At 37.3% G+C, this 24644-nt stretch overlaps 1 protein-coding gene across 1 annotated transcript in view; it reads left to right on the forward strand.

Moving 5' to 3' along the window:
* LRRC9 (leucine rich repeat containing 9) overlaps positions 1 to 24644 on the forward strand; it is a 128602-nt gene that overhangs the window by 21134 nt on the left and 82824 nt on the right. The window contains exons 8-10 of the mRNA XM_069596741.1: positions 10834 to 10989; positions 13857 to 14053; positions 15045 to 15176. Coding sequence (XP_069452842.1) covers positions 10834 to 10989; positions 13857 to 14053; positions 15045 to 15176 — 485 coding nt within the window. The remainder of the gene's footprint in view (positions 1 to 10833; positions 10990 to 13856; positions 14054 to 15044; positions 15177 to 24644) is intronic.

The following is a 24644-nucleotide window of genomic DNA, read 5'->3' on the forward strand; positions in this document are numbered from 1 at the left end:
GACCTCATGGACTGTAGGCCGCCATGAAATTCTCCAGGCAAGAATACTGGAGTGGGTAGCCATTCCTTTCTCCAGGGGATCATCCCGACCCAGGGATCAAACCCTGGTCTCCCACACTACAGACAGATTCTTTACAGATTCTTTACTGAGCCACCAGAGAAGCAAAGCGATCTTTTTTTGGATAATGAATTAAGAATAGAAGATTCGAGGGAAAAGGTGAAAGCAGAGAGACCAGTTAGGTTCCAGAAACTTGGATGAGAGATGTTGATGGTTTGATACAGGACACTATAGAGAAGGTAGTAAAAATTAATCAAATTGTGGTAGTAGTTAGAAGGTGGAACCCATCTGGATTTGCTGATAGATTGAATTTGAAGTGTAGAAGAACAAAGTAGAGAATAATTCCAAGCAACTGGCCCAAGCAACTGAAGGAAAAGGAGCTGCTATTTGATGAGATAAGGAAGAGTATGGGAGGAGTACATTTAGAAGGAAGAATCACAGTTTAATTTTAAGCACAGAAGGTTTGAATAATCTTTTGAACATCTGAGATAGATATGAGTCTATTTAATAGAGTCGCCCAGGTTGGAGATATAAATATGAGAATTGAAAGCAGAAGGATAGTACCAAGCTGAGGACTGGATAAATCACCGAGGGCATGGTGTCGATGGGGAAGTGTGTCACTTGGGTAGGTAGGTCCTGACTTTACTTGCTACTTGTAGGCAAAAAAAAAAAAAGCACCATTTGCCATTTCCTTAGTTAATGATTTTTTTTTCCTCAGTGGCACCCAAGAAACAGCTCTTCTTGGTCAGGAATTTTTATCTGCTAATCATCACCCAAAACAGCTTTCCCCACTCTTAAACTCTCCAGTTTTATGAATGCCTTATTTTTTGCACAAGAATTTAATGATTTCAGTTTCATAATTTCATAGCATGTGTGGGAAAAGGAATTATTTTGCTTTTTCAGCATGCATATATTTGTTTCCATTCCATCTTTTGTGCCAAATAATTCTGTTGGGATCTTGACTATCCGCTCTCTACTAAGTAAATCAGATAACAGTATACAAGCCTTCCAACTTATTTGAGTACAGATTTCCTGATAAAAAGAAATCTCTTCATTATTTCAGGTAAACAGTTAAAACCAGGTCATATTATATTAATAATATGACCTGATTTGTTTATTTTCTTCTCAGCTAGTTCTTTTTACTAGTATAACTCATAAGCACCATTTACTTTGTGTATTTATTTTTTGTATTTTTAATTTTTTTCTTTTTTAATTTATTTTTAATTGAAGGGCAATTGCTTTATAGAATTTTGTTGTTTTATGTCAAATCTCAACATGAATCAGCCATAGATATATATATATATCCCTTCCTTTCTGAACCTCCCTCCTATCTCCCTCTCCATCCCACCCCTCTAGGTTGATACAGAGCCCCTGTTAGACTTTCCTGAGCCATATAGCAAATTCCCATTGGCTATCTATTTTACATATGGTAATGTAAGTTTCCATATTACTCTTTCCATTCATCTCACCCTCTCCTCCCCTCTCCCTATGTCCATAAGTCTATTTTCTATCTGTTTGCCGATTGCTGCCCTGTAAATAAGTTCTTCAGTACCATTCTAGATTCTGTATATACGTGTTAGAATACTATATTTATCTTTCTTTTTCTGACTCACTTCATTCTGTACAATAGGTTCTATGTTCATCCACCTCATCAGAACTGACTCAAACGTGTTCCTTTTTATGGCTGAGTAATATTCATTGAGCTCCTCCGGGAGTTGGTGATGGACAGGGAGGCCTGGCGTGCTGCAGTTCACGGGGTCACAGAGTCGGACACGACTGAGCAACTGAACTGAACTGAACTGAATATTCCATTGTGTATATGTACCACAACTTCTTTATCCATTCATCTGTCAACAGACATCTAGGTTGCTTCCATCTCTTAACTATTGTAAATAGTGCTGCAATGAACAATGGGATACATGTGTCTTTTTCAGTTTTGGTTTCCTCAGGGTATATGCCTAGGAGTGAGATTGCTGAGTCATATGGTGGTTTTTATTCCTAGTTTTTAAAGGAATCTCCATACTGTCTTCCATAGTGGCTATATCAGTTTACATTCCCACCAACAGGGCAAGAGTGTTCCCTTTTCTCCACACCTTCTTCAGGATTTATTGTTTGTAGAATTTTTGATGATGGCTGTTCTGACCTGTTTGAGGCGATATCTCACTAGTTTTGAATTGCATTTCTTTAAAAATCAGCGATGTTGAGCACCTATCTTTTCATGTATTTGTTAGCCATCTGTATGTCTTCTTTGGAGAAATGTCTGTTGTTTAGGTCTTTTTCCCACTTTTTGATTGGGTTGTTTGTTTTTCGGTATTGAGTTGTATGAGCTGCCTGTATATTTCAGAAATTGATCCTTTGTCAGTTGTTTTATTTGCTGTCATTTTCTCCCATTCTGAGGGTTGTCTTGCTTATAGTTTCCTTTGCTGTGCAAAAGCTTTTACATTTAATCACTTGTTTACTTTTGTTTTTATTTCCATTATTCTAGGAGGTGGGTCATGGAAGATCTTGCTTTGATTTAGGTCATTGAGTGTTCTACCTATGTTTTCCTCTAAGAGTTTTATAGTTTCTGGCCTTACCTTTAGATCATTAATCCATTTTGATTTTATCTTTGTGTATGGTGTTAGGAAGTGTTCTAATTTCATCGTTTTACATGTAGCTGTCCAGTTTTCCCGGCACCATTTATTGAAGAGGCTGTCTTTGCCCCATTGTATATTCTTGCCTCCTTTGTCAAAAATAAGGTACGCATAGGTGCATGGGTTTATTTCTGGGCTTTCTATCTGTTCCATTGGTCTATATTTCTGTTTTTGTGCCAGTACCATACTGTCTTGATGACTGTAGCTTTGTAGTATAATCTGAAGTCAGGAAGGTGGATTCCTCCAGCTGCATTCTTCTTTCCCAAGACTTCTTTGGCTACTCGGGGTCTTTTGTGTTTCCATATGAATTTTGAAAATTTTTAATGTAGTTCTGTGAAAAATGCCATTGGTAATTTGATAGGGATTGCATTGAATCTGTAGATTGCATTTGGTAGTATAGTCATTTTCACAATATTGATTCTTACAGGAACATGGAATATCATGCCCATCTGTTTATGTCATCTTTGATTTCTTTCATCAATGTCTTAAAATTTTCTGTGTTCAGTTGTTTTCTCTCCTTAGGTAAATTTATTCCTAGATATTTATTTCTTTTTGTTGCAGTGGTGAATGGGATTGATTCCTTAATTTCTCTTTTTGATTTTTCATTGTTAGTATATAGAAATGCAAGTGATTTCTGCATATTGATTTTGTATCCTGCAACTTTGCTAAATTCACTGATTAACTCTAGTAATTTTCTGACACTATCTTTAGGGTTTTCTGTGTACAGTATCACGTCATCTGCAAGCACTGAGAGCTTTACTTCTTCTTTTCTGATCTGAATTCCTTTTATTTCTTTTTCTTCTCTGATTGCTATAGCTAGGACTTCCAGAACTATGTTGAATAATAGTGGTGAAAGTGGACACCTTTGTCGTCTTCTTGATCTTAGGGGGAATGCTTTCAGTTTTTCACCATTGAGAATAATGTTTGCTGTAGGCTTATCGTATATGGCCTTTACTATGTTGAGGTAGGTTTCTTCTATGCACATTTTTTGAACAGTTTTAATCATAAATGGATGCTGAATTTTGTCAAAGGCTTTTTCTGCATCTATTGAGATGATCATATGGGTTTTATCTTTCAATTTGTTAATGTGGTATATCACATTGATTTGCATATATTGAAGAATCCTTGCATCCTGGAATAAACCCAACTTGATCATGGTGTATGAGCTTTTTGATGTGTTGCTGAATTCTGTTTGCTAAGATTTTGTTGAGGATTTTTGCATTTGTGTTTATCACTGATATTGGCCTGTAGTTTTCTTTTTTTGTGTTGTCTTTGTCTGGTTTTGGTATCAGGGTGATGATAGCCTCGTGGAATGAGTTTAAAATTGTTCCTTCCTCTGCAATTTTTTTAAAGAGGTTTTTTTTTTTTTTTTGAAAAATGTTGGAAGAGTTTTACCTTGTGGCTCAACTGGTAAAGACTCCACCTGCAATGCAGGAGGCTTGGGTTCGATCCCTGGATTGGGAAGGTCCCTGAAGAAGGGAAAGGCTAGCCACTTCAGTATTCTGGCGTAGAGAATTCCATGGATGTCCATGGGCTCACAAAGAGTTGGACATGATAATTGGTGGTATTAACTTTGGGCTTCCCTTGTGGCTCAACTAGTAAAGAATCTGCCTGCAATATGGGAGATCTGGGTTCGATCCCTGGCTTGGGAAGGTCCCCTGGAGAAGGGAAAAGCTACCGACTCCAGTATTCTGGCCTGGAGAATTCCATGGACTGGAGAATTCCATCTGACTCTTCCAAGAGTTAGACACAACTGAGCAACTTTCACTTTAGAAGGATAGGTATTAGCTCTTCTCTAAATGTTTTACAAAGTTCTCCTGTGAAGCCATCTGGTCCTGGGATTTTGTGTTTTGGGAGATTTTTGATCACAGCTTCAATTTCAGTGCTTGTAATTGGGTTGTTCATAATTTCTGTTTCTTCCTGGTTCACTCTTGGAAGATTGAACTTTTCTAAGAATCTGTCCATTTCTTCCAGGTTATCCATTTTATTGCCATATAGTTGTTCTTAATAGTCTCTTATAATCCTTTGTATTTCTGCATTTTCTATTGTAACATCTCCTTTTTCATTTCTAATTTTGTTGATTTGACTCTTCTCTCTTCTTTTCTTGATGAGTCTGGCTAAAGATTTGTGAATTTTGGTTATCTTCTCAAAGAACCAGCTTTTAGTTTTATTAATCTTTACTATTGTTTCTTTCATTTCTTTTTCATTTATTTCTGCTCAGATCTTCATGTTTCTTTCCTTCTACTAATTTTTGGTTTTTTTTTCCCTTCTTTTTCCAGTTGTTTTAGGTGTAAAGGTTAGGTTGTCTATTCGATGTTTTCCTTGTTTCTTGAGGTATTGCTCTAAACTTCCTTCTTAGAACTGCTTTTACTGCATCCCATAGGTTTTGACCTGCCTTTTGAGAAATCTGTATGCAGGTCAGGAAGCAACAGTTAGAACTGGACATGGAACAACAGACTGGTTCCAAATTGGGAAAGGAGAATGTCAAGGCTGTATATTGTCACCCTGCTTATTTAACTTATATGCAGAGTACATCATGAGAAACGCTGGGCTGGAAGAAGTACAAGCTGGAATCAAGATTGCCGGGAGAAATATCAATCATCTCAGATATGCAGATGACACCACCCTTATGGCAGAAAGTGAAGAACTAAAGAGCGTCTTGATGAAAGGGATAGAGGAGAGTAAAAAAGTTGGCCTAAAGCTCAACATTCAGAAAACTAAGATCATGGCATCTGGTCCCATCACTTCATGGCAAATAGATGGGGAAACAGTGGCTGACTTTATTTTGGGGCTCCAAAATCACAGCAGATGGTGATTGCAGCCATGAAATTAAAAGACACTTGCTCCTTGGAAGAAAAGTTATGACCAACCTAGACAGCATATTAAAAAGCAGAGACATTACTTTGCCAGCAAAGTTCCATCTAGTCAAACTATGGTTTTTCCAGTAGTCATGTATGGATGTGAGAATTGGACTATAAATACAGCTGAGTGCCAAATAATTGATGGTTTTGAACTGTGGTGTTGGAGAAGACTCTTGAGAGTCCCTTCGGCAGCAAGGAGATCCAACCAGTCCATCCTAAAGGAAATCAGTCCTAAATATTCATTGGAAGGACTGATTCTGAAGCTGAAACTCCAATACTTTGGCCAGTTGATGCAAAGAACTGACTCACTAGAAAAGACCCTGATGCTGGTAATGACTGAAGGCGGGAGGAGAAGGGAACAACAGAGACTGAGATGGTTGATTGGCATCACTGACCCAATGGACCTGAGTTTGAGTAAACTCTGGGAGTTGGTGATGAACAGGGAGGCCTGGCCTGCTGCAGTCCATGGGGTCAGAAAGAGCTGGACATGACTGAGTGACTGAACTGAACTGAACTGATAGGTTTTGAATTGTTGTCTTTTCATTGTCATTTGTTTCTAGAAATTCTGATTTCCCTTTTGATTTCTTCAGTAACCTGTTGGTTATTTAGAAATGTGTTGTTTAATCTCCATGTGTTTGTGTTTCTTACTGTTTTTTTCTTGTAATTGATATCTAGTCTCATAGCATTGTGGTCAGAGAAGATGCTTGATATGATTTCAGTTTTCTTGAATTTACTGAGGTTTGATTTGTGACCCAAGATGTGGTCTATCCTGGAGAATGTTCCATGTGCACTTGAGAAGAAGGTGTATTCTTCTGCATTTGGATGGAATGTCCTGAAGATATCAGTGAGATCCATTTCATGTAATGTATTATTTAAGACTTGTATTTTGTTATTAATTTTCTGTTTTGATGATCTGTCCATTGGTGTGAGTGGGGTGTTAAAGTCTCCTACTATTATTGTGTTACTGTCAATTTCTCCTTTATGTCTGTTAGTGTTTGTCTTATGTATTGAGGTATTCCTATGTTGGGTGCATAGATATTTACAATTATGTCTTTCTCTTAGGTTGATTCCTTATCATTATGTAGTGTCCTTCCTTATCTCTGTAATCTTTATTTTAAGGTCTATTTTGTCTGATAAGAGGATTGCTACTCCAGCTTTCTTTTGCTTCCCCTATGCATGGAATATATATTTCCATCTTCTCACTTTCAGTCTATATGTATCTTTAGGTCTGAAGTAGGTTTCTTGTAGACAGCATATATTTGGGTCTTGTTTTTGTATCCATTCAGCCAGTCTGTGTCTTTTGTTCGGAGCATTTAACTCATTTACATTTAAAGTAATTATTTATATATATGTTCCTATTGCCATTTTCTTAATTGTTTGGGGATGATTTTGTAGATATTTTTTCTTCTCTTGTATTTCTTGACTATATAAATCCCTTTAACATTTGTTGTAAAGCTGGTTTGGTGGTACTGAATTCTCTTAACTTTTGCTTGTCTGAAAAGCTTTTTATTTCTCCATCAATTTTGAATGAGATCCTTGCCAGGTACAGTAATCTTGGTTGTAGATTTTTCCCTTTCAGTACTTTAAATATATCCTGCCATTTCCTTCTGGCTAGCAGAGTTTCTGCTGAAAGATCAGCTGTTAAGCATATGGGGTTTCCCTTGTATGTTATCTGTTGCTTTTCCTTGCTGCTTTTAATATTCTTTCTTTGTGTTTAGTCTTTGTTAGTTTCATTAGTATGTGTCTTGGCGTGTTTCTCCTTGGGTTTATCCTGTATGGAATTCTTTGTGCCTCTTGGACTTGATTGACTATTTCCTTTTCCAAGTTGGGGAAATTTTCAAGTATAATTTCTCAAAAATGTTCTCATACCCTTTCTTTTTCTCTTCTTCTGGGACTCCTATAATTAGAATGTTGGTGTGTTTATATTGTCCCAGAGATCTCTGAGACTATCCTCAGTTCTTTGCATTCTTCTTACTTTCTGCTCTTCAGAAGTTATTTCCACCATTTTATCTTCCAGCTCAGTGATTCTTTCTTCTGCTTCAGATATTCTGCTATTGATTCCTTCTAGGGTATTTTTAATTTCAGTGATTGTGTTGTCTCTGTATGTTTATTCTTTAATTCTTCTAGGTCTTTGTTAATTGATTCCTGCATTTTCTCCATTCTGTTTTCAAGGTTTTTATCATCTACACTATCATTATTCTGAGTTCTTTTTCAGGTAGTTTGCCTATTTCCTCTTCATTTATTTGGACTTCTGTGTTTCTAGTTTGTTGCTTCATTTGTGTAGTCTTTCTCTGCCTTTTCATTATTTTTTTTAACTTATTGTGTTTGAGGTCTCCTTTTCCTAGGCTTCAAGGTTGAATTCTTTCTTCCTTTTGGTTTTTGCCCTCCTAAGCTTGGTCCAGTGGTTTGTGTAAGCTTCATATAGGGTGAGATTTGTGCTGAGTTTTTGTTTGTTTGTTTTTCCTCTGCTGGGCAAGGCTGAGTGAGGTGGTAATCCTGTCTGCTGAGGATTCAATTCAGTTCAGTTCAGCTGCTCAGTCATGTCTGACTCTTTGTGACTCCATGGACTGTAGCACGCCAGGCCTCCCTGTCCATCACCAACTCCTGGAGCTTACTCAAACTCATGTCCATCAAGTCAGTGATGCCATCCAACAATCTCATCCTGTCAGCCCCTTCTCCTTCTGCCTTCAGTCTTTTCCAGCATTAGGGTGTTTTCTAGTGAGTCAGTTCTTTGCATCAAGTGGCCAAAGTATTGAAATTTCAGCTTCAGCATCAGTCCTTCCAATGAGTATTCAGGACTGATTTCTTTTAGGATGGACTGGTTGGATCTCCTTGCAGTCCAAGGGACTCTCAAGAGTCTTCTCTAACACCTCAGTTCAAAAGCATCAATTCTTTGGTGCTCAGCTTTCTTTATAGTCCAACTCTCATATCCATACATGACTACTGATAAAATGCTGATGATTGCATTTGTATTTTTGTTTTGTTTGTTGTTTAGATGAGGTGTCCTGCACAGCGTGCTACTGGTGGTTGGGTGATGCCGGGTCTTGTATTCAAGTGGTTTCCTTTGTGTGAGTTCTAACTATTTGATACTCCCTAGGGTTAGTTCCGCTAGCAAAGTAATGCTCAAAATTCTCCAAGCCGGGCTTCAATAGTACACGAACTATGAACTTCCAGATTCAAGCTGGATTTAGAAAAGGCAGAGGAACCAGAAATCAAATTGCCAACATCTGTTGGATCATTGAAAAAGTGAGAGAGTTCCAGAAAAACATCTACTTCTGCTTTATTGACTATGCCAAAGCCTTTGACTGTGTGGATCACAGCAAACTGTGGAAAATTCTGAACATGGAAAAATAGACTGGTTCCAAATAGGGAAAGGAGTACGTTAAGGCTGTATATTGTCACCTGTTTATTTAACTTGTGTGCAGAGTACTTCATGAGAAATGCTGGACTGGATGAAGCACAAGCTGGAATCAAGATTGCCAGGAGAAATATCAATAGTGTCAGATATGTAGATGGTACCACACTTATGGCAGAAAGTGAAGAAGAACTGAAGAGCCTCTTGATGAAAGTGAAAGAGGAGAGTGAAAAAGTTGGCTTAAAACTCAACATTCAGAAAACTTAAGATCATGGCATCTGGTCCCATCCACTTCATGGCAAATAGATGGGGAAACAATGGAAATAGTGACAGACTATTTTGGGGAGCTCCAAAATCACTGCAGATGGTGATTGCAGCCATGAAATTAAAAGATGCTTGCTCCTTGGAAGAAAAGTTATGACTAACCTAGACAGCATATTAGAATCAGAGACATTACTTTGGCAACAAAGGTCTGTCTAGTCAAAGCTTTAGTATTTCCAGTAGTCATGTATGGATGTGAGAGTTGGACTATAAAGAAAGCTGAGTGCTGAAGAATTGATGCTTTTGAAATGTGGTGTTGGAGAAGACTCTTGAGAGTCCCTTGGACCACAAGGAGATCCAACCAGTCCATCCTAAAGGAAATCAGTCTTGAATATTCATTGGAAGGACTGATGCTGAAGCTGAAACTCCAGTAGTTTGGCCACCTGATGTGAAGAGCTGACTCATTTGAAAAGACCCTGATGCTGGTAAAGATTGAAGGCAGGAGGAGAAGGGGACGACAGAGAATGAGATGGTTGGATGTCATCACCTACTCAATAGACATGAGTTTGAGTAAGCTCCAGGAGTTGGTGATGGACAGGGAAGCCTGGCCTGCTGCAGTCCATGGGGTCACAAAGAGTTGGACACAACTGAGTGACTGAACTGAACTGACCTGAGAGTTAGTTCTCTGGTATTCTAGGATCTTGGAGTCAGTGCTCCCAGTCCAAAGGCTCAGGTCTTGATCTATATCCTCCCACTAAACTGTAAATCCCGTGCAGTACTGGGAACGTGTCTGGTTCACCACTATGATGTCTTATTCAAATGTGATATAACTCCCAGTGGCTCAGCTCGTAAAGAATCCACCACACCTACATCGAGAAATCCAAACAGGAAGAAGCTCAAGGTCAAGGAAACTCCCAGGTGCCATGGAAAGAACAGGAGTTTCTGAGGCAGGCTGGCCACTGTTCTCTTAAGAAACCTGAAGTGCTTTCTAAGACTTCTCGAGCCTCCACTTTCCAGTCCATAAAATGGGGAGAAGCTAGTCATGCCTGCAAAGCTCCTGGCACCTGGTGTATTTCTTACTGGTGGATTTAATCAGTTTATCATGATAAGCATTGATAACTACATGATCCATTGATATTGAGAAATTCAAGATAACTGAATTAGATTGACAATTTAGTGACTTGCTCAATCTAAAACAAATTCATTTAGAGCATCATTTTACAAATTTGAAAAAAAAACATGAAATGCTATTTCTTAACCATGATTTTTAAAAATGAATAATGTTTTATTCTCTTAAATTTATTTTTTTCAATTAATAGGAATAATACATTAGCTTTAGTAGTACTGCTGCATTACCTAAATGATACTATTTGTAAATTGAGTTCTATCTATATTCTCTTTATGTTGTCATCCTGAAAGTAAATGTAAATATGCCCCACGCTTTAAATATTACCCACAGAGAAAATCTTTGAAATTTTATATGTTGCTTATTAAATTTGAGTAGAGAATTCTGTATAACCATTATCATTTCAACTAATATTATTAGTAACTGAGCATGTAAAACTTTAAATTGTTATATAAACATACCACACTCATATAATGCCACTAATAATTACCTATAATATTGTGTTTCAGCTAACCTTCTGGATTTTTTTCTCACTTTTAGACCACAGCAATGAAAAAAATAATGTATTACAATATGCGTATAAAAACTGTTCAGAGGCATCTTAATGAAGATCTTGAAAAACTGAATGATCGAAAATGTAAATTACAGAAGTTGCCAGAAGAACGAATAAAATTATTCAACTTTTTGAAAAAAAATGTAAGATAATATCATAAAATTTCAATAGCCATGTCTTAAGAAAACTGGCAGATGGCATTATCTTTTAAATTTTATATGTATATATAGAATTATACATATACATTTGTACCAAGTTTCAAGTAAGTTTGCCCTGAAAATGTTTTGATTCTGGGTACTTAAATTGGCTTCATTCTGTGCTTAGAAGTCTGCAATTTAAAAAGGGTATAGGCTTATTAATTTACAAAATTTTTAAAATGCTGGGTAATTCAATATGATTCACTGAGTTATAGAGATCTGTGAGACTTATTTCACTGAAATTTTATTAGACACCAGCAGGCTGTGCTCAAAATTCATTTTTTGTCTAAAGAGCTAAAATATTCCTTCACTAACACTATTGAGGTATACAACATGGTGGGAGCTTTATAACAAGCTATACTTTAGCAGTTGTATGTTCCTTTTTTATTTAGAATAAACTGAATTTCCTTTACTAAAAGTGGACTCTGAAAAATGAAGAATTACCTCAAAACAGAATTTTGTATGTATCAGAATTTATTGTATATAAAAAGTATAGGAAAATAATGGTTTATTTAAACAGTAGTGTTACGAAAACAGTCACACTACTTGGGAGTAGGAGGATTGAGTCCTTACTTAATACTTTACCAAAAGCTAATATAATGGGGAAAAAGAATTAAATGTAAAAATAAAATCATAAAAAAGCAGTAATATATTTGACTGGTCTCACTCTGCCAAATAAGAAAAATACTATAAACTCTAGAAAAACACTAAAAATCATGAAGACCAGAATTAAGATTTGATTTTTAAAAAATGCTTTTGTACTAAAAAGCATCATTAATGAAAATAAATAATAAATGACAATCTGAAAAATTTTGTTTAGGATAAAGTTACTCATAAACAAAACAAAAAGGAAATATCCAGATAGAAAAATTGAACAAATTCCATGAACTTTCATTTTACAATAGAAGAAGTAAAAACTGACTAATAAACATTTGAAAGAAGACCTCAGTCTGACTGTTAATTCCTGGGAATGAAATAAGACAACAAGCAACCATTTTCACCTATAAATTTGTCATAGTGTGCCTGGTGAAGACGCGTGTGTGCATGCTCGGTCGCTTCTGGCTCTTTGCAACCCCATGGACTGTAGCCCACTAGGCTCCTCTGTCCGTGGAATTTTTTCAGGCAAGAATACTGGAATGGGTTGTCATTTCCTACTCCAGGGGTTCTTCACAACCCAAGGATTGAACTCGAGTCTCCTGCATCTCCTGCACTGGCAGGCAGATTCTTTACTTCTGGGCCACCTGGGAAGCCCACCTGGTGAAGATGGGTGTGACACTATTGCACCACTGATGAGAGTGTAATTGGGTCATATATATTACTAACAGTCTAAAAATGCTCATAGCCTTTGACCCAGTAAATCTACTACTAGATTTGGATAAATACTTATATATAAGAATATTCATCACTGTGCTATTAATAATAATAAAAACTGGAAACTACCTAAATGTTTAAATTTAAAAAGATTCTTAAGATAGAATGGTATGTAGCCATTAAAAACCAAGTTTTTAAATACATTTAATACTCTTTCTGAAATGAACAAGTTTAAATTCAATTATAGTCAAAAAAATATTCTTGAAGTTAAAACATTAACATAATTTAAATTATTTATTTGAATAAAAAAATCACAGGAGAACCAGTATATGGAAATCACTCTTTAGCTGCCATTTTCATGTGCAAATGGGTATATTAATATGTGAAAAATAATAGCTATAGGTTATATAAACTACAGACAGTTTTATAAAATGTTCTTACTTAGTTTTTTAACAACTATATATAGCCATTACAGAGAAGGGAGTAGAGAAACTTAACAAATTAGTCTATTTGTATACACCTCTCTGTGTACAGTACAATTTATCTTGAAATCCATCTTACAAGACAGGTTAGGGTAAGGTCAGTGAGGCACTCACTCTGGGCTCAAAATTTAAGGGAAGGTCCAAAACCTCCATAATCAAGATAAATCTTATACTTTAATATAATACATTTTTAAAATACCAATGAATGCAAAAAAGTCCTTTATGAACAAAAAAAAAATCCCAAGTTTCAATAGTTATGTTGATAACTATTGTTCAGAGTCATATAGGAGACTGAGGCAAAGAGAAAAATGTGCACTGCTATACCCATGCTTTTATGTATTTTTATGTTAATTTTCCCAGAATACCAAAGTAGTTGAAAAATTGAAAAGTAGGAGTGGTTAATGGCAAGCCACTCCAGTACTCTTGCCTGGAAAATCCCATGGACGGAGGAGCCTGGTAGGCTGCAGTCCATGGGGTCGCTAAGAGTCAGACACGACTGAGCGACTTCACTTTCACTTTTCCGTTTCATGCATTGGAGAAGGAAATGGCAACCCACTCCAGTGTTCTTGCCTGGAGAATCCCAGGGACGGGGCAGCCTGGTGGGCTGCCATCTATGGGGTCGCACAGAGTCGGACACAACTGAAGCGACTTAGCAGCAGCAGGAGTGGTAAAAGTCACATTATTTCTAGTTTAGATATTTGCTTTGTATCAAAACCAGCATTTCTTATCATTTTACTTTAATAGAAGCTAACTCATCAATAATATTTTAAAATTTACTTCTTTGCTTTTCTTATTTTCAATTGAGAGAACTGCTATGTTTGAAGTAGTTAATATTGTCTTTCATTTGGGCAAGAGAAACTGGGTGACTGAACTTGAACTAAAGTTATAATCATGTGTTTGCCATGGTTTTATGAAGTTTGACTAATTTATATCTAGGTTTCTACTTTATTAATTTAAGTTAACTAAATATCTAATAGATTCCACTAATGATTTTGCTCTCTGGCACATTGATTTCAACAGTTGGAACGGGAACTGACTGAACTCAAAGGATCTGGGAAAGGACACAATGATAGATCCAATAACAATAAAGTAACTGAGCTTGAAAAATCAAAAATCTGTGAAACTGTCACAGAAGAACCAAGTCTTCAACAGAAAATAGTGATCAAACTAAATGCCTTGAATGAAAGGGTAACATTCTGGAACAAAAAACTAGATGAGTATGTTTAATGAATTATCTAGTTGTTAAAATTTGAAACATGAAGAAAAAGAAAGTTCTACGTCATGAGTTGAGCCCAATTCTCTCCTTCAGGAATGGAAAGAATTACAGTATGAAGTACCACACAAAATGTGTTTCCAGTCCAGTTCTTAGGAGAGATGGGCATCTCTGGTTTAAAGCTAGATTTAGTTTTTTACAGAGGCAATACTTTACCAGAAACAGTGCATTTCCTTTGAGTGGCTTCTTGTCACACCTAAAAACATTAATCTGCAAACTAAAAAAATTAGTTTTTTTTTAACATTAGCTGCTACTGGTGCAGAAACTCACAACATAGATGAGACTGGGCAAAGTACATACAAAGTTGTCTGGAAATATATAGAAACAAACTCAGGTTGAGCATCAACTAGAAACAGAAATCAAGAAGACTTAGTAAGTACTGTGAGTTTCCTTTTACTTAAGAGGGCACTAAGTGGATAAGTTAGTTATTATTTTGTTATTTATATTATATGCTTATATATTATATATTTTATATATTATATTTTGTTATTTATATTTGTTATTAAAAATATTTATAACAGAATAATAAGTAATGCTTACTGAATTCTTCCTCGGTGCCAAATTCTTTTCTAAGAGCTTTACATATATTTTGCATATAATCCTCAAAAAGACCTATTCGGTATAAGTACTATCAGTAATGTTATTTTCTGAGAAATTGCAGTAGAAAAATGTTGCAATTTGTCTAAAATCTGAGAATCATAAATGGTAAAGCCAGGAGAGTCTTCTAACCTTCACTTATTCTGAGGTTAACAAAATTTGAGGTGATTATAATTGCCAAAAATAGAATGTCTTTTACTTGGTGTAACTGTTAACACCAGGCTTTCTTTATCCACTGATGAAAGCCTTATATTTTGACATCAACTTAGAAGAAGCTATCATGAATTTTAATGTTGTGATTTTTAGATAATTTTAATGTTTGTTTTTTTCTTAAATAGAATTGAAGCAATTTATCGTATTGAAGTAAAGCGAAAGAAGAAAAGTCATAGTTTATTAATCCCATTTTTGTTAATTGAATTGGAGACGGTGGGAAATATCCACTTTGAAGAAGGCACTCGATCTGATGACTGGTAAATCTTTTGAAATTTAGTTATAGCTTTAAAACTAATCTTAAGTACTTAGGATCATCGACCAAAATATCAACTTACAAACATCTTAAATTGTCCCATTTCAACACACTTTCTCTATACAGTATTCACCAACTGAAAATTGGCACTTACTTTACATCTATACATTTCTCTGTTTACACAATTGCCATGAGCTAACTTGAAAACATCCTAATAGTAATTCTTTACTTTTTACTCAATTTCCCTTAGCCCAAGAGCAGAATATAATTTAGAAAAGTTTATGGTCAAGAATTCATTTTATGTATGTCTATACTGCTTATTTATGGACTGAATATAGCCCTGGTTTCTGACTACTGGAGGAGAAGTTAGAGCAGATAAAGAATGGCAAAGCAGGATTGGCAGCAGCAGGTTGTAAAAACACTGGAGGATGCTGCCCAGCGTATTTCCTGGGAGTTCCCAGAGTCAAACTAGTTGCCTAGAACTAGCTAGAGTCAGGGTGCACATAGACTTTATGAGTTTTAAAATAAGGCAGATACTTAAAAACTAAAAATTCAGGTGGAAAGTGTATCTGGACAAAAACAGAATAGCCACCCAAAACGGAAGCCGGAAGCAGGCATCTACACTTCAGAATCAAGTCCTACTGGTAGACACAAGGAAGTGGTTGTGTTGCTTCAGCTAGAGAGTGTGTGTATGTGTGTGTGTGTTTGCACAGTCACTTGGTCAGGTCCAACTCTTTGCAACCCCATAGACTGTAGTCCACCAGGTTTCTCTGTCCATGGCATTTCCCAGGCAAAAATACTGGAGTGGGTTGCCATTTCCTACTCCAGGGGATTTCCCCGACCCTGGGATTGAAACTGTGTCTCCTGCTGAGCCATTGGGGAAGCCCAACTAGAGGGTACAACCCTCAAAAATGATCCTAAAGAAGAACCTTGGCACAAAAATGTCATAATTACAACTTTAACATTTCTGCAATCGTCTTCTCAAAATCAAGAAGCCTATGAATGAGCTGAAGATTTCCCTCAAACTCTAGAAGCATACTGCAAACTTGGATTGTGGAGAGAAACCAGGAAACGTTTACAGCTACAGAATGATCTTGGTATTTCACCCCCAAGGATGGTTTTACTCACAGTCAGTGTTGAAACAAACACCGATTTTCGTGGACTAAAATGCAAAACTTCAGTAACTTTTAGAAAGAAACATGTGTGAAAGTATCTGCCTGCAATGCAGCAGCTGCAGGGAGACACGGTTTCGATCCCTGGGTGAGAAAGATCCCCTTGAATCCAGTATTCTTGCCTGGAGAATTTCACAGACAGAGGAGCCTGGCAGGCTACAGTCCACAGCTTTGCAAAGAGTTGGACACAACTGAAGTGACTTAGCACTGCAGCAAGCATGCACGCGCTTTAAGCCAAGCCCCCTGATTTTATTAGATGAGGCTCTAACTCACTTCTGTGAATAAAAGCTAAAGTTCCTGGGGAACTTCTGGTGGAAAAGTATAAGACATTCTGCCCAAGGGAAAGGGAATATTTTAAAATATTTTCTTTTGTATCAGTACACTCACTTGCCCAGTGATTATCACTGTTTGTTTAACCACATAATTTGTTTTTTATGTACAAACATAAAAGGTGGGCTTCCCTGGTGGCTCAGATGGTAAAGAATCTGCCTACAATGCAGGAGACCTGGGTTGGATGCCTGGGTAGGAGAAGAGCCCCTAGAGAAGGGAAGGCAACCCACTCCAGTATTCTTGCCTGGAGAACCCCATGGACAGAGGAGCCTGACAGGCTATAGTCCTTGGGTCACAAAGAGTCAGACAAGACTGAGCAACTATCACTTTCACTTTTCAGATAAAAAGTACCTTTTCATATAAAAGTTACTCACCCCACTTTCCATGTAAACACACGGAGGCCTTGATTTTTCAAGGATAAGAAATGAATAGTGTCTCTTGCAGGATGTATGCATCATTCTTCAGTCATTCATTTGTATTCAGTCAACCTACATGAATTGTTTTTTCATTCTTTCTTTTTAACTTAACACAAAGTAAGCTCTTTACAAAATAAGTAGATTAGCTTTTACAAAAATATGTAAAACAAGATAACTAAAAAGCCATTTAGGTAACTGTGTCAGCCTGATAGTAATTTAGATAGCTTTTTGGATTTTTAATAAGCATTAATAATTGTTTGCTTGGTTTTAATAAGAATAACCTGGATCCATTTTAAGGAGACCATCAGATACATGTTGGCAGAATTTTAAGGACTGTTGGTTACTTTTACCATACTACAAGCTTGACGACTACCTTAGCCCTGATCTTTTAAGTATATTAAGAAACTGCTGTTCAAATGCTTTAAATTACTCTGTGTGGCACATAACTAGTTACTTTATTTAAACACTTATCATTAGTAATATTTTTAAAGCCAATGATTTACCATTTAAATAAAAAGTACTGGAATAGAGCTAGAACTATAAATATAAAGTTTATATAAATATATATGTATATTTAATATAAACATATAAACATAAAGTATACATAAATATATATGTATATTTAATATGTATATGCAAATATAAATAGAAATATTTACCATTTAAATAAGTACTGGAATAGAGCTAGAACTACAAATATAAAGTTTATATAAATATATATGTATATTTAATATAAACATATATTTAATATGTATATGTAAATATAAATATAAACTAGAAAATATAAAGTGTTATACCAAAAAAACCTTTCTTTATAATAGAAGAGCATTGCAGATTTCTAATTGTGTATCACTGAATATTTCTTAGCTTCATTTCTTTTATAAAATTAAAGGGCTTTATTATTCAGTTTTAAAAAGTCCCAGCTTTACAGAGACTTGCCTGTAAAGTAGACTGTTGCCACTATGGCATTTTCATTGCAGATCATATTATTTACCTATGCATTGCCAATTTAGTTATCTATTGACATCAGACAACATTTATCAAATGGGGACTCCAAAGCATCAAAGATACTGTCCTTGTAGTTGAGAAGCTTTTAATCTAGTTGTAGATACAGGGCCATTACAATGTAAAGCAATCACTTCCAAGTACCATAGAAGAAAATATGTGACTCTGTGAGCTCCCTGGGGACAGACAGAACTTGCCTTATAAATCATCTAGTATCAGTTCAGTTCAGTTCAGTCGCTCAGTCATGTCCGGCTCTTTGTGACCCCATGAATCACAGCACGCCAGGCCTCCCTGTTCATCACCATCTCCTGGAGTTCACTCAGACTCGTGTCCATCGAGTCCTTGATGCCATCCAGCCATCTCATCCTCGGTTGTCCCCTTCTCCTGCCCCCAATCCCTCCCAGCATCAGAGTCTTTTCCAATGAGTCAACTCTTCGCATGAGGTGGCCAAAGTACTGGAGTTTCAGCTTTAGCATCATTCCTTCCAAAGAAATCCCAGGGCTGATCTTCAGAATGGACTGGCTGGATCTCCTTGCAGTCCAAGGGACTCTCAAGAGTCTTCTCCAACATCACAGTTCAAAAGCATCAATTCTTCGGCGCTCAGCCTTCTTCACAGTCCAACTCTCACATCCATACATGACCCCTGGAAAAACCATAGCCTTGACTAGACGGACCTTAGTCAGCAGAGTAATGTCTCTGCTTTTGAATATGCTATCTAGGTTGGTCATAAATTTTCTTCCAAGGAGTAAGCGTCTTTTAATTTCATGGCTGCAGTCACCATCTGCAGTGATTCTGGAGCCCAAAAAAATAAAGTCTGACACCGTTTCCACTGTTTCCCCATCTATTTCCCATGAAGTGATGGGACCGGATGCCATAATCTTCGTTTTCTGAATGTTGAGCTTTAGGCCAACTTTTTCGCTCTCCTCTTTCACTTTCATCAAGAGGCTCTTTAGCTCCTCTTCACTTTCTGCCATAAGGGTGGTGTCATCTGCATATCTGAGGTTATTGATATTTCTCCTGGAAATCTTGATTCCAGCTTGTGTTTCTTCCAGTACAGCGTTTCTCATGATGTACTCTGCATAGAAGTTAAATATGCAGGGTGACAATATACAGCCTTGACATACTCCTTTTCCTGTTTGGAACCAGTCTGTTGTTCCATGTCCAGTTCTAACTGTTGCTTCCTGACCTGCATACAGATTTCTCAAGAAGCAGGTCAGGTGGTCTAGTATTCCCATCTCTTTCAGAATTTTCCACAGTTTATTGTGATCCACACAGTCAAAGGCTTTGGCATCATCAATAAAGAGAAATAGATGTTTTTCTGGAACTCTCTTGATTTTTCCATGACCCAGCGGATGTTGGCAATTTGATCTCTGGTTCCTCTGCCTTTTCTAAATCCAGCTTGAACATCAGGGAGTTCACGGTTCACATATTGCTGAAGCCTGGCTTGGAGAATTTTGAGCATTACTTTACTAGCATGTGAGATGAGTGCAATTGTGTGGTAGTTTCAGCATTCTTTGGCATTGCCTTTCTTTGGGATTGGAATGAAAACTGACCTTTTCTAGTCCTGTGGCCACTGCTGAGTTTTCCAAATTTGCTGGCATATTGAGGGCAGCACTTTCACAGCATCATCTTTCAGGATTTGAAACAGCTCAATTGGAATTCCATCACCTCCATTAGCTTTGTTCGTAGTGATGCTATCTAAGGCCCACTTGACTTCACATTCCAAGATGTCTGGTTCTAGACTAGTGATCACATCATCATTACTATCTGGGTTGTAAAGATCTTTTTTGTACAGTTCTTCTGTGTATTCTTGCCACCTCTTCTTAATATCTTCTGCTTCTGTTAGGTCCATACCATTTCTGTCCTTTATCGAGCCCATCTTTGCATGAAATGTTCCCTTGTTATCTCTAATTTTCTTGAAGAGATCTCTAGTCTTTCCCATTCTGTTCTTTTATTCTATTTCTTTGCACTGATCGCTGAAGAAGGCTTTCTTATCTCTTCTTGCTATTCTTTGGAACTCTGCATTTAGATGCCTATATCTTTCCTTTTCTCCTTGGCTTTTCGCCTCTCTTCTCTTCACAGCTATTTGTAAGGCCTCCCAAGACAGCCATTTTGCTTTTTTGCATTTCTTTTCCATGGGGATGGTCTTGATCCCTGTCTCCTGTATAATGTCACGAACCTACATCCATAGTTCATCAGGTACTCTATCTATCAGATCTAGGCCCTTAAATCTGTTTCTCAGTTCCACTGTATAATCATAAGGGATTTGATTTAGGTCATACCTGAATGGTCTAGCGGTTTTCCCTACTTTCTTCAATTTAAGTCTGAATTTGGTAGTAAGGAGTTCATGATCTGAGCCACAGTCAGCTCCTGGTCTTGTTTTTGTTGACTGTATAGAGCTTCTCCATCTTTGGCTGCAAAGACTATAATCAATCTGATTTTGGTGTTGACCATCTGGTGATGTCCATGGGTAGAGTCTTCTCTTGTGTTGTTGGAAGAGGGTGTTTACTATGACCAGGCATTTTCCTGGCAAAATTTGCCCTGCTTCATTCCACATTCCAAGGCCAAATTTGCCTGTTACTCCAGGTGTTTCTTGACTCCCTACTTTTGCTTTCCAGTCCCCTATAATGAAAAGGACATCTTTTTTGGGTGTTAGTTCTAAAAGGTCTTGTAGGTCTTCATAGCACCATTCAACTTCAGCTTCTTCAGCATTACTGGTTGGGGCATAGACTTGGATAACTGTGATATTGAATGGTTTGCCTTGGAGACGAACAGAGATCATTCTGTTATTTTTGAGATTGCATCCAGGTACTGCATTTTGGACTCTTTTGTTGACCATGATGGCTACTCCATTTCTTCTGAGGGAATCCTGCCCGCAGTAATAGATATAATGGTCATCTGAGTTAAATTCACCCATTCCAGTCCGTTTTAGTTCGCTGATTCCTAGAATGTCGACGTTCACCCTTGCCATCTCTTGTTTGACCACTTCCAATTTGCCTTGATTCATGAACCTGACATTCCAGGTTCCTATGCAATATTGCTCTTTACAGCATCGGATCTTGCTTCTATCACCAGTCACATCCACAACTGGGTATTGTTTTTGCTTTGGCTCCATCCCTTTGTTCTTTCTGTAGTTATTTCTCCTCTGATCTCCAGTAGCATATGGAGCACCTAATGACCTGGGGAGTTCCTCTTTTGGTATCCTATCATTTTGCCTTTTCATACTGTTCATGGGGTTCTCAAGGCAAGAATACTGAAGTGGCTTGCCATTCCCTTCTCCAGTGGACCACATTCTGTCAGACCTGTCCACCTGACCCACCCGTCTTGGGTTGCCCCGCTGGCATGGCTTGGTTTCATTGAGTTAGACAAGGCTGTGGTCCTAGTGTGATTAGATTGACTAGTTTTCTATGAGTATGGTTTCAGTGTGTCTGCCCTCTGATGCCCTCTTGCAACACCTACCATCTTACTTGGGTTTCTCTTACCTTGGACATGGGGGTATCTCTTCACGGCTGCTCCAGCAAAGCATAGCCGCTGCTGAATTCATAATTCAATCAATAACTACTAATTGAAGTCTCCGTATCAATTTATAGATACTTAACAGGTCCACTTTTGTCTATAAAATAACTTAGTAATTAATCCTTTTATTTTGTAAACATTTCATGCTGCCCTGTTTTAGGCAGCTACAGAAACTTAGACTTTTTGCTTTATACTGTTTTATATTTGTTTTTGATATGGTGTAAATCAGCAAGTAATTTAACAGTATTTATTAAATGCTTGTTTAGGATTTTGAAGTACATTTTAATATATTTCATTAAGCTTCAGTCATTTAAAATATGCATATTCTACATATGCTAGACAAGCATATCATTTGTGTATTAATGAACATTTGTAGGCATCTCTCTGTGTAACTGAATACCTTAGTTTATGTGCATATCACCACTATGGATGCTCACACATTCAGGTCTCATTGAATGAGTGAGGGCACCCAGTGAAATGAGGGGCCTTCAGTCTTCTAATCCGTGCAGATTTTGATGCCTTTAGCAATTCCTTTCTTATAACTTCACTTCTCTAGTTGTTTTTTGTACTTAGACACTTCCTACTTTCTTTTTACACTCTCCCTTGATAATTTCTTCTACACCTGCACTGTCAAAATTACTTAATTTTTTCTCCTTTACACCAGTCTTGAATCTATCCCAATGTCCAACTAGCAAGGAAAACTCCACACATTTAAAAGGGAACTCAGCCATAAAGTAATAAAATATTAAGTGGAGTTAAAATCAGAAAGCCTATGTTCACACTCTATCTGCATAGTCTTAAAGCAGTCATTTAATCCATCTGAACGTTATCTGTAAAGTAAGAAAAAGTCTATCACAAAAGGCGACCGCTAGGATTAGACAAGTTAATGTGAAAATCTTTAGTCCTTAATCTTTTTGCTTTTGTTTTCCTCATCCTGCCTACAAACCATCCTTTTCTTCTGCCTCCTCCATTCCTGTTTGTAGTACTACCATTGTCTTCGTCGTGGAGGCACCATAAGCACTGAAGCCACTTCCTCAATATTCATATCTAATCAGTCTAAGCAAGACCCTCAGGTTCTCTCCATAATGTCTCTTGAATTCATTCTCTCCTTTGTAACAAAATCACCTGCCTTACAACCTTCCACTTAAGACTATTGCAGTATTCTAGCCTTGCAAATTTCATGGACAGAGGAGCCTGGCAGGCTTTAGTCCATGAGATCACAAAGAGTCGGACACAACTGAGTGACTAACATTTTCACTTCAGACTATTGCAACATCTAGTACAGTGTCTGTCTGTAGTGGGCACTCGGTATTCACCAGGCAGTCAGTGAAGACACCTAGTTTTCCCATATGCTCCCTTCCTACGCCAACCACTCTGTTAAAAACAACAAAAGCCTCTTGTACCAACTTGTTATCTTCCAAATTACATTCTAACTCTTCACCGACTTTCAGTGTCCTTCACTGTATTGTCTCCAAATTACCTTAAACCTTTTTCAAACTGCTTCAGAGTCAGCTAAACTATGCATGCCTCACTGCTTTTGGAGTATACCTGGTACACCATCACACAGATGGTTTTCTTTGTTTTGCTTCCTTCCCCCAGAATGCCTTACATCCCCAGCCCTTTGTGAGGGATTTTCTTGTCAATCCCATCAGCTGTAGTCACTGTTATTGTTTCTTCTTTTTGAATCTTCATAGCACTGAGTTGTATCTCTCTTATACTCTATAATTTTGCTTATACTTGACCTATTACTTTTTCACTTTGTTGGTTTATAAACTCAGTGAATATAGAGACTGTATCTTTTTAATCTTTGAGTCTTTTCTATTTTGTTCACTTGCTCAGCAGTCATCCATTAAGCTTCTACCGTAAGTCACCTTCTATACTATGTGCTAGTGGTAAGTAGGGCACTTGAGGAAGGGAGATGCTTTGATCTGAATTTTGAAGGACAGATAGACGTTAACTACACAAAGAATTAGAGGAAGGACTTTGCAGGCAGAGGCAACAGCAGCATGTGAAAGGGTATGTAAGTAGTATAATATATCTAGAGAACTCAGTAGTTTCACATGACAAGGGCCTGATCATTAATGGTCTTACAGGCTAGGCTGGGTAGTTTGAATTTTGTCCTTAAATCTATGGGACTCTTTGAAGCAAAGGTGTGGCAGATTTCAATATTATTTTATACAAAGCCCTAGAGAGTCTTTATTTCAGGATTTCAGGTTCAGACTAAAATGCAGATACCTCAAAGCAGTGAAGACATGCTCCCCAGTGCAGGTAGCATATATTCAGCTGTGAGAAGTTACCATCCTCCATGAGGTATTGATGATATTGTAAGTCTCATTAATCTGTCAGTATAGCTCTGTTCTCCCTCCTCCCTCCAGCAGTATTCCAGCTGGAATGATGTTTCCCCATGCACACAGTGTGGCCAGGTGATTGAATGAATTGCTTTACTTCTGTGACCCCAGAGAGCAGAGCCCTTGTCCTCTTAGTACCAGGGTTCTCTATCTCCAAGGCTCTAGGAATTTCATATAAAGAAGGGATCAACTGATTAATTCCCAGACAAAGAAAAGCTCTATGAAAGGATCATACTACTTAGAGTTTCCTGTGCCATTTCTGGTTCTTGCATTCCTGGAAGACCAGAGTAGAAGTGAGTAATTGTCCATTCATCAAACATGCAAACAATAAAAAAAACAAAGGTTAAAGTCAAAGAAAGAGATCCATCATGGAGTCAGAATGGCTCTTTCCCTCAACAGTTCCCACTGTCAATGTCCATTCCACAATGTTGTGGGAAAAGGCAGTGACGGCTTTCATCTGCTTCGTCAGATGGATCTTTCTGGGAGTGTGCACCATTGGTGCCAGTGTTCCAGTGTTTGGGATGTTGAGATTTGTCTTTGTTTCTCTTTGGGAAAAAAAAAAAATTTTTTTTAATTCTTTTTCATTAAAGTAACATTGACTTATAATATGTTTCATGTGTACAACAGTATACTTCTACTTTTGTATACATTATAGCGTGCTCACCACCAAAAATGTAGTTTCCAT

Source organism: Ovis canadensis, chromosome 7, assembly GCF_042477335.2.
Source record: "Ovis canadensis isolate MfBH-ARS-UI-01 breed Bighorn chromosome 7, ARS-UI_OviCan_v2, whole genome shotgun sequence".
In the NCBI taxonomy this organism is placed as follows: Eukaryota; Metazoa; Chordata; class Mammalia; order Artiodactyla; family Bovidae; genus Ovis; species Ovis canadensis.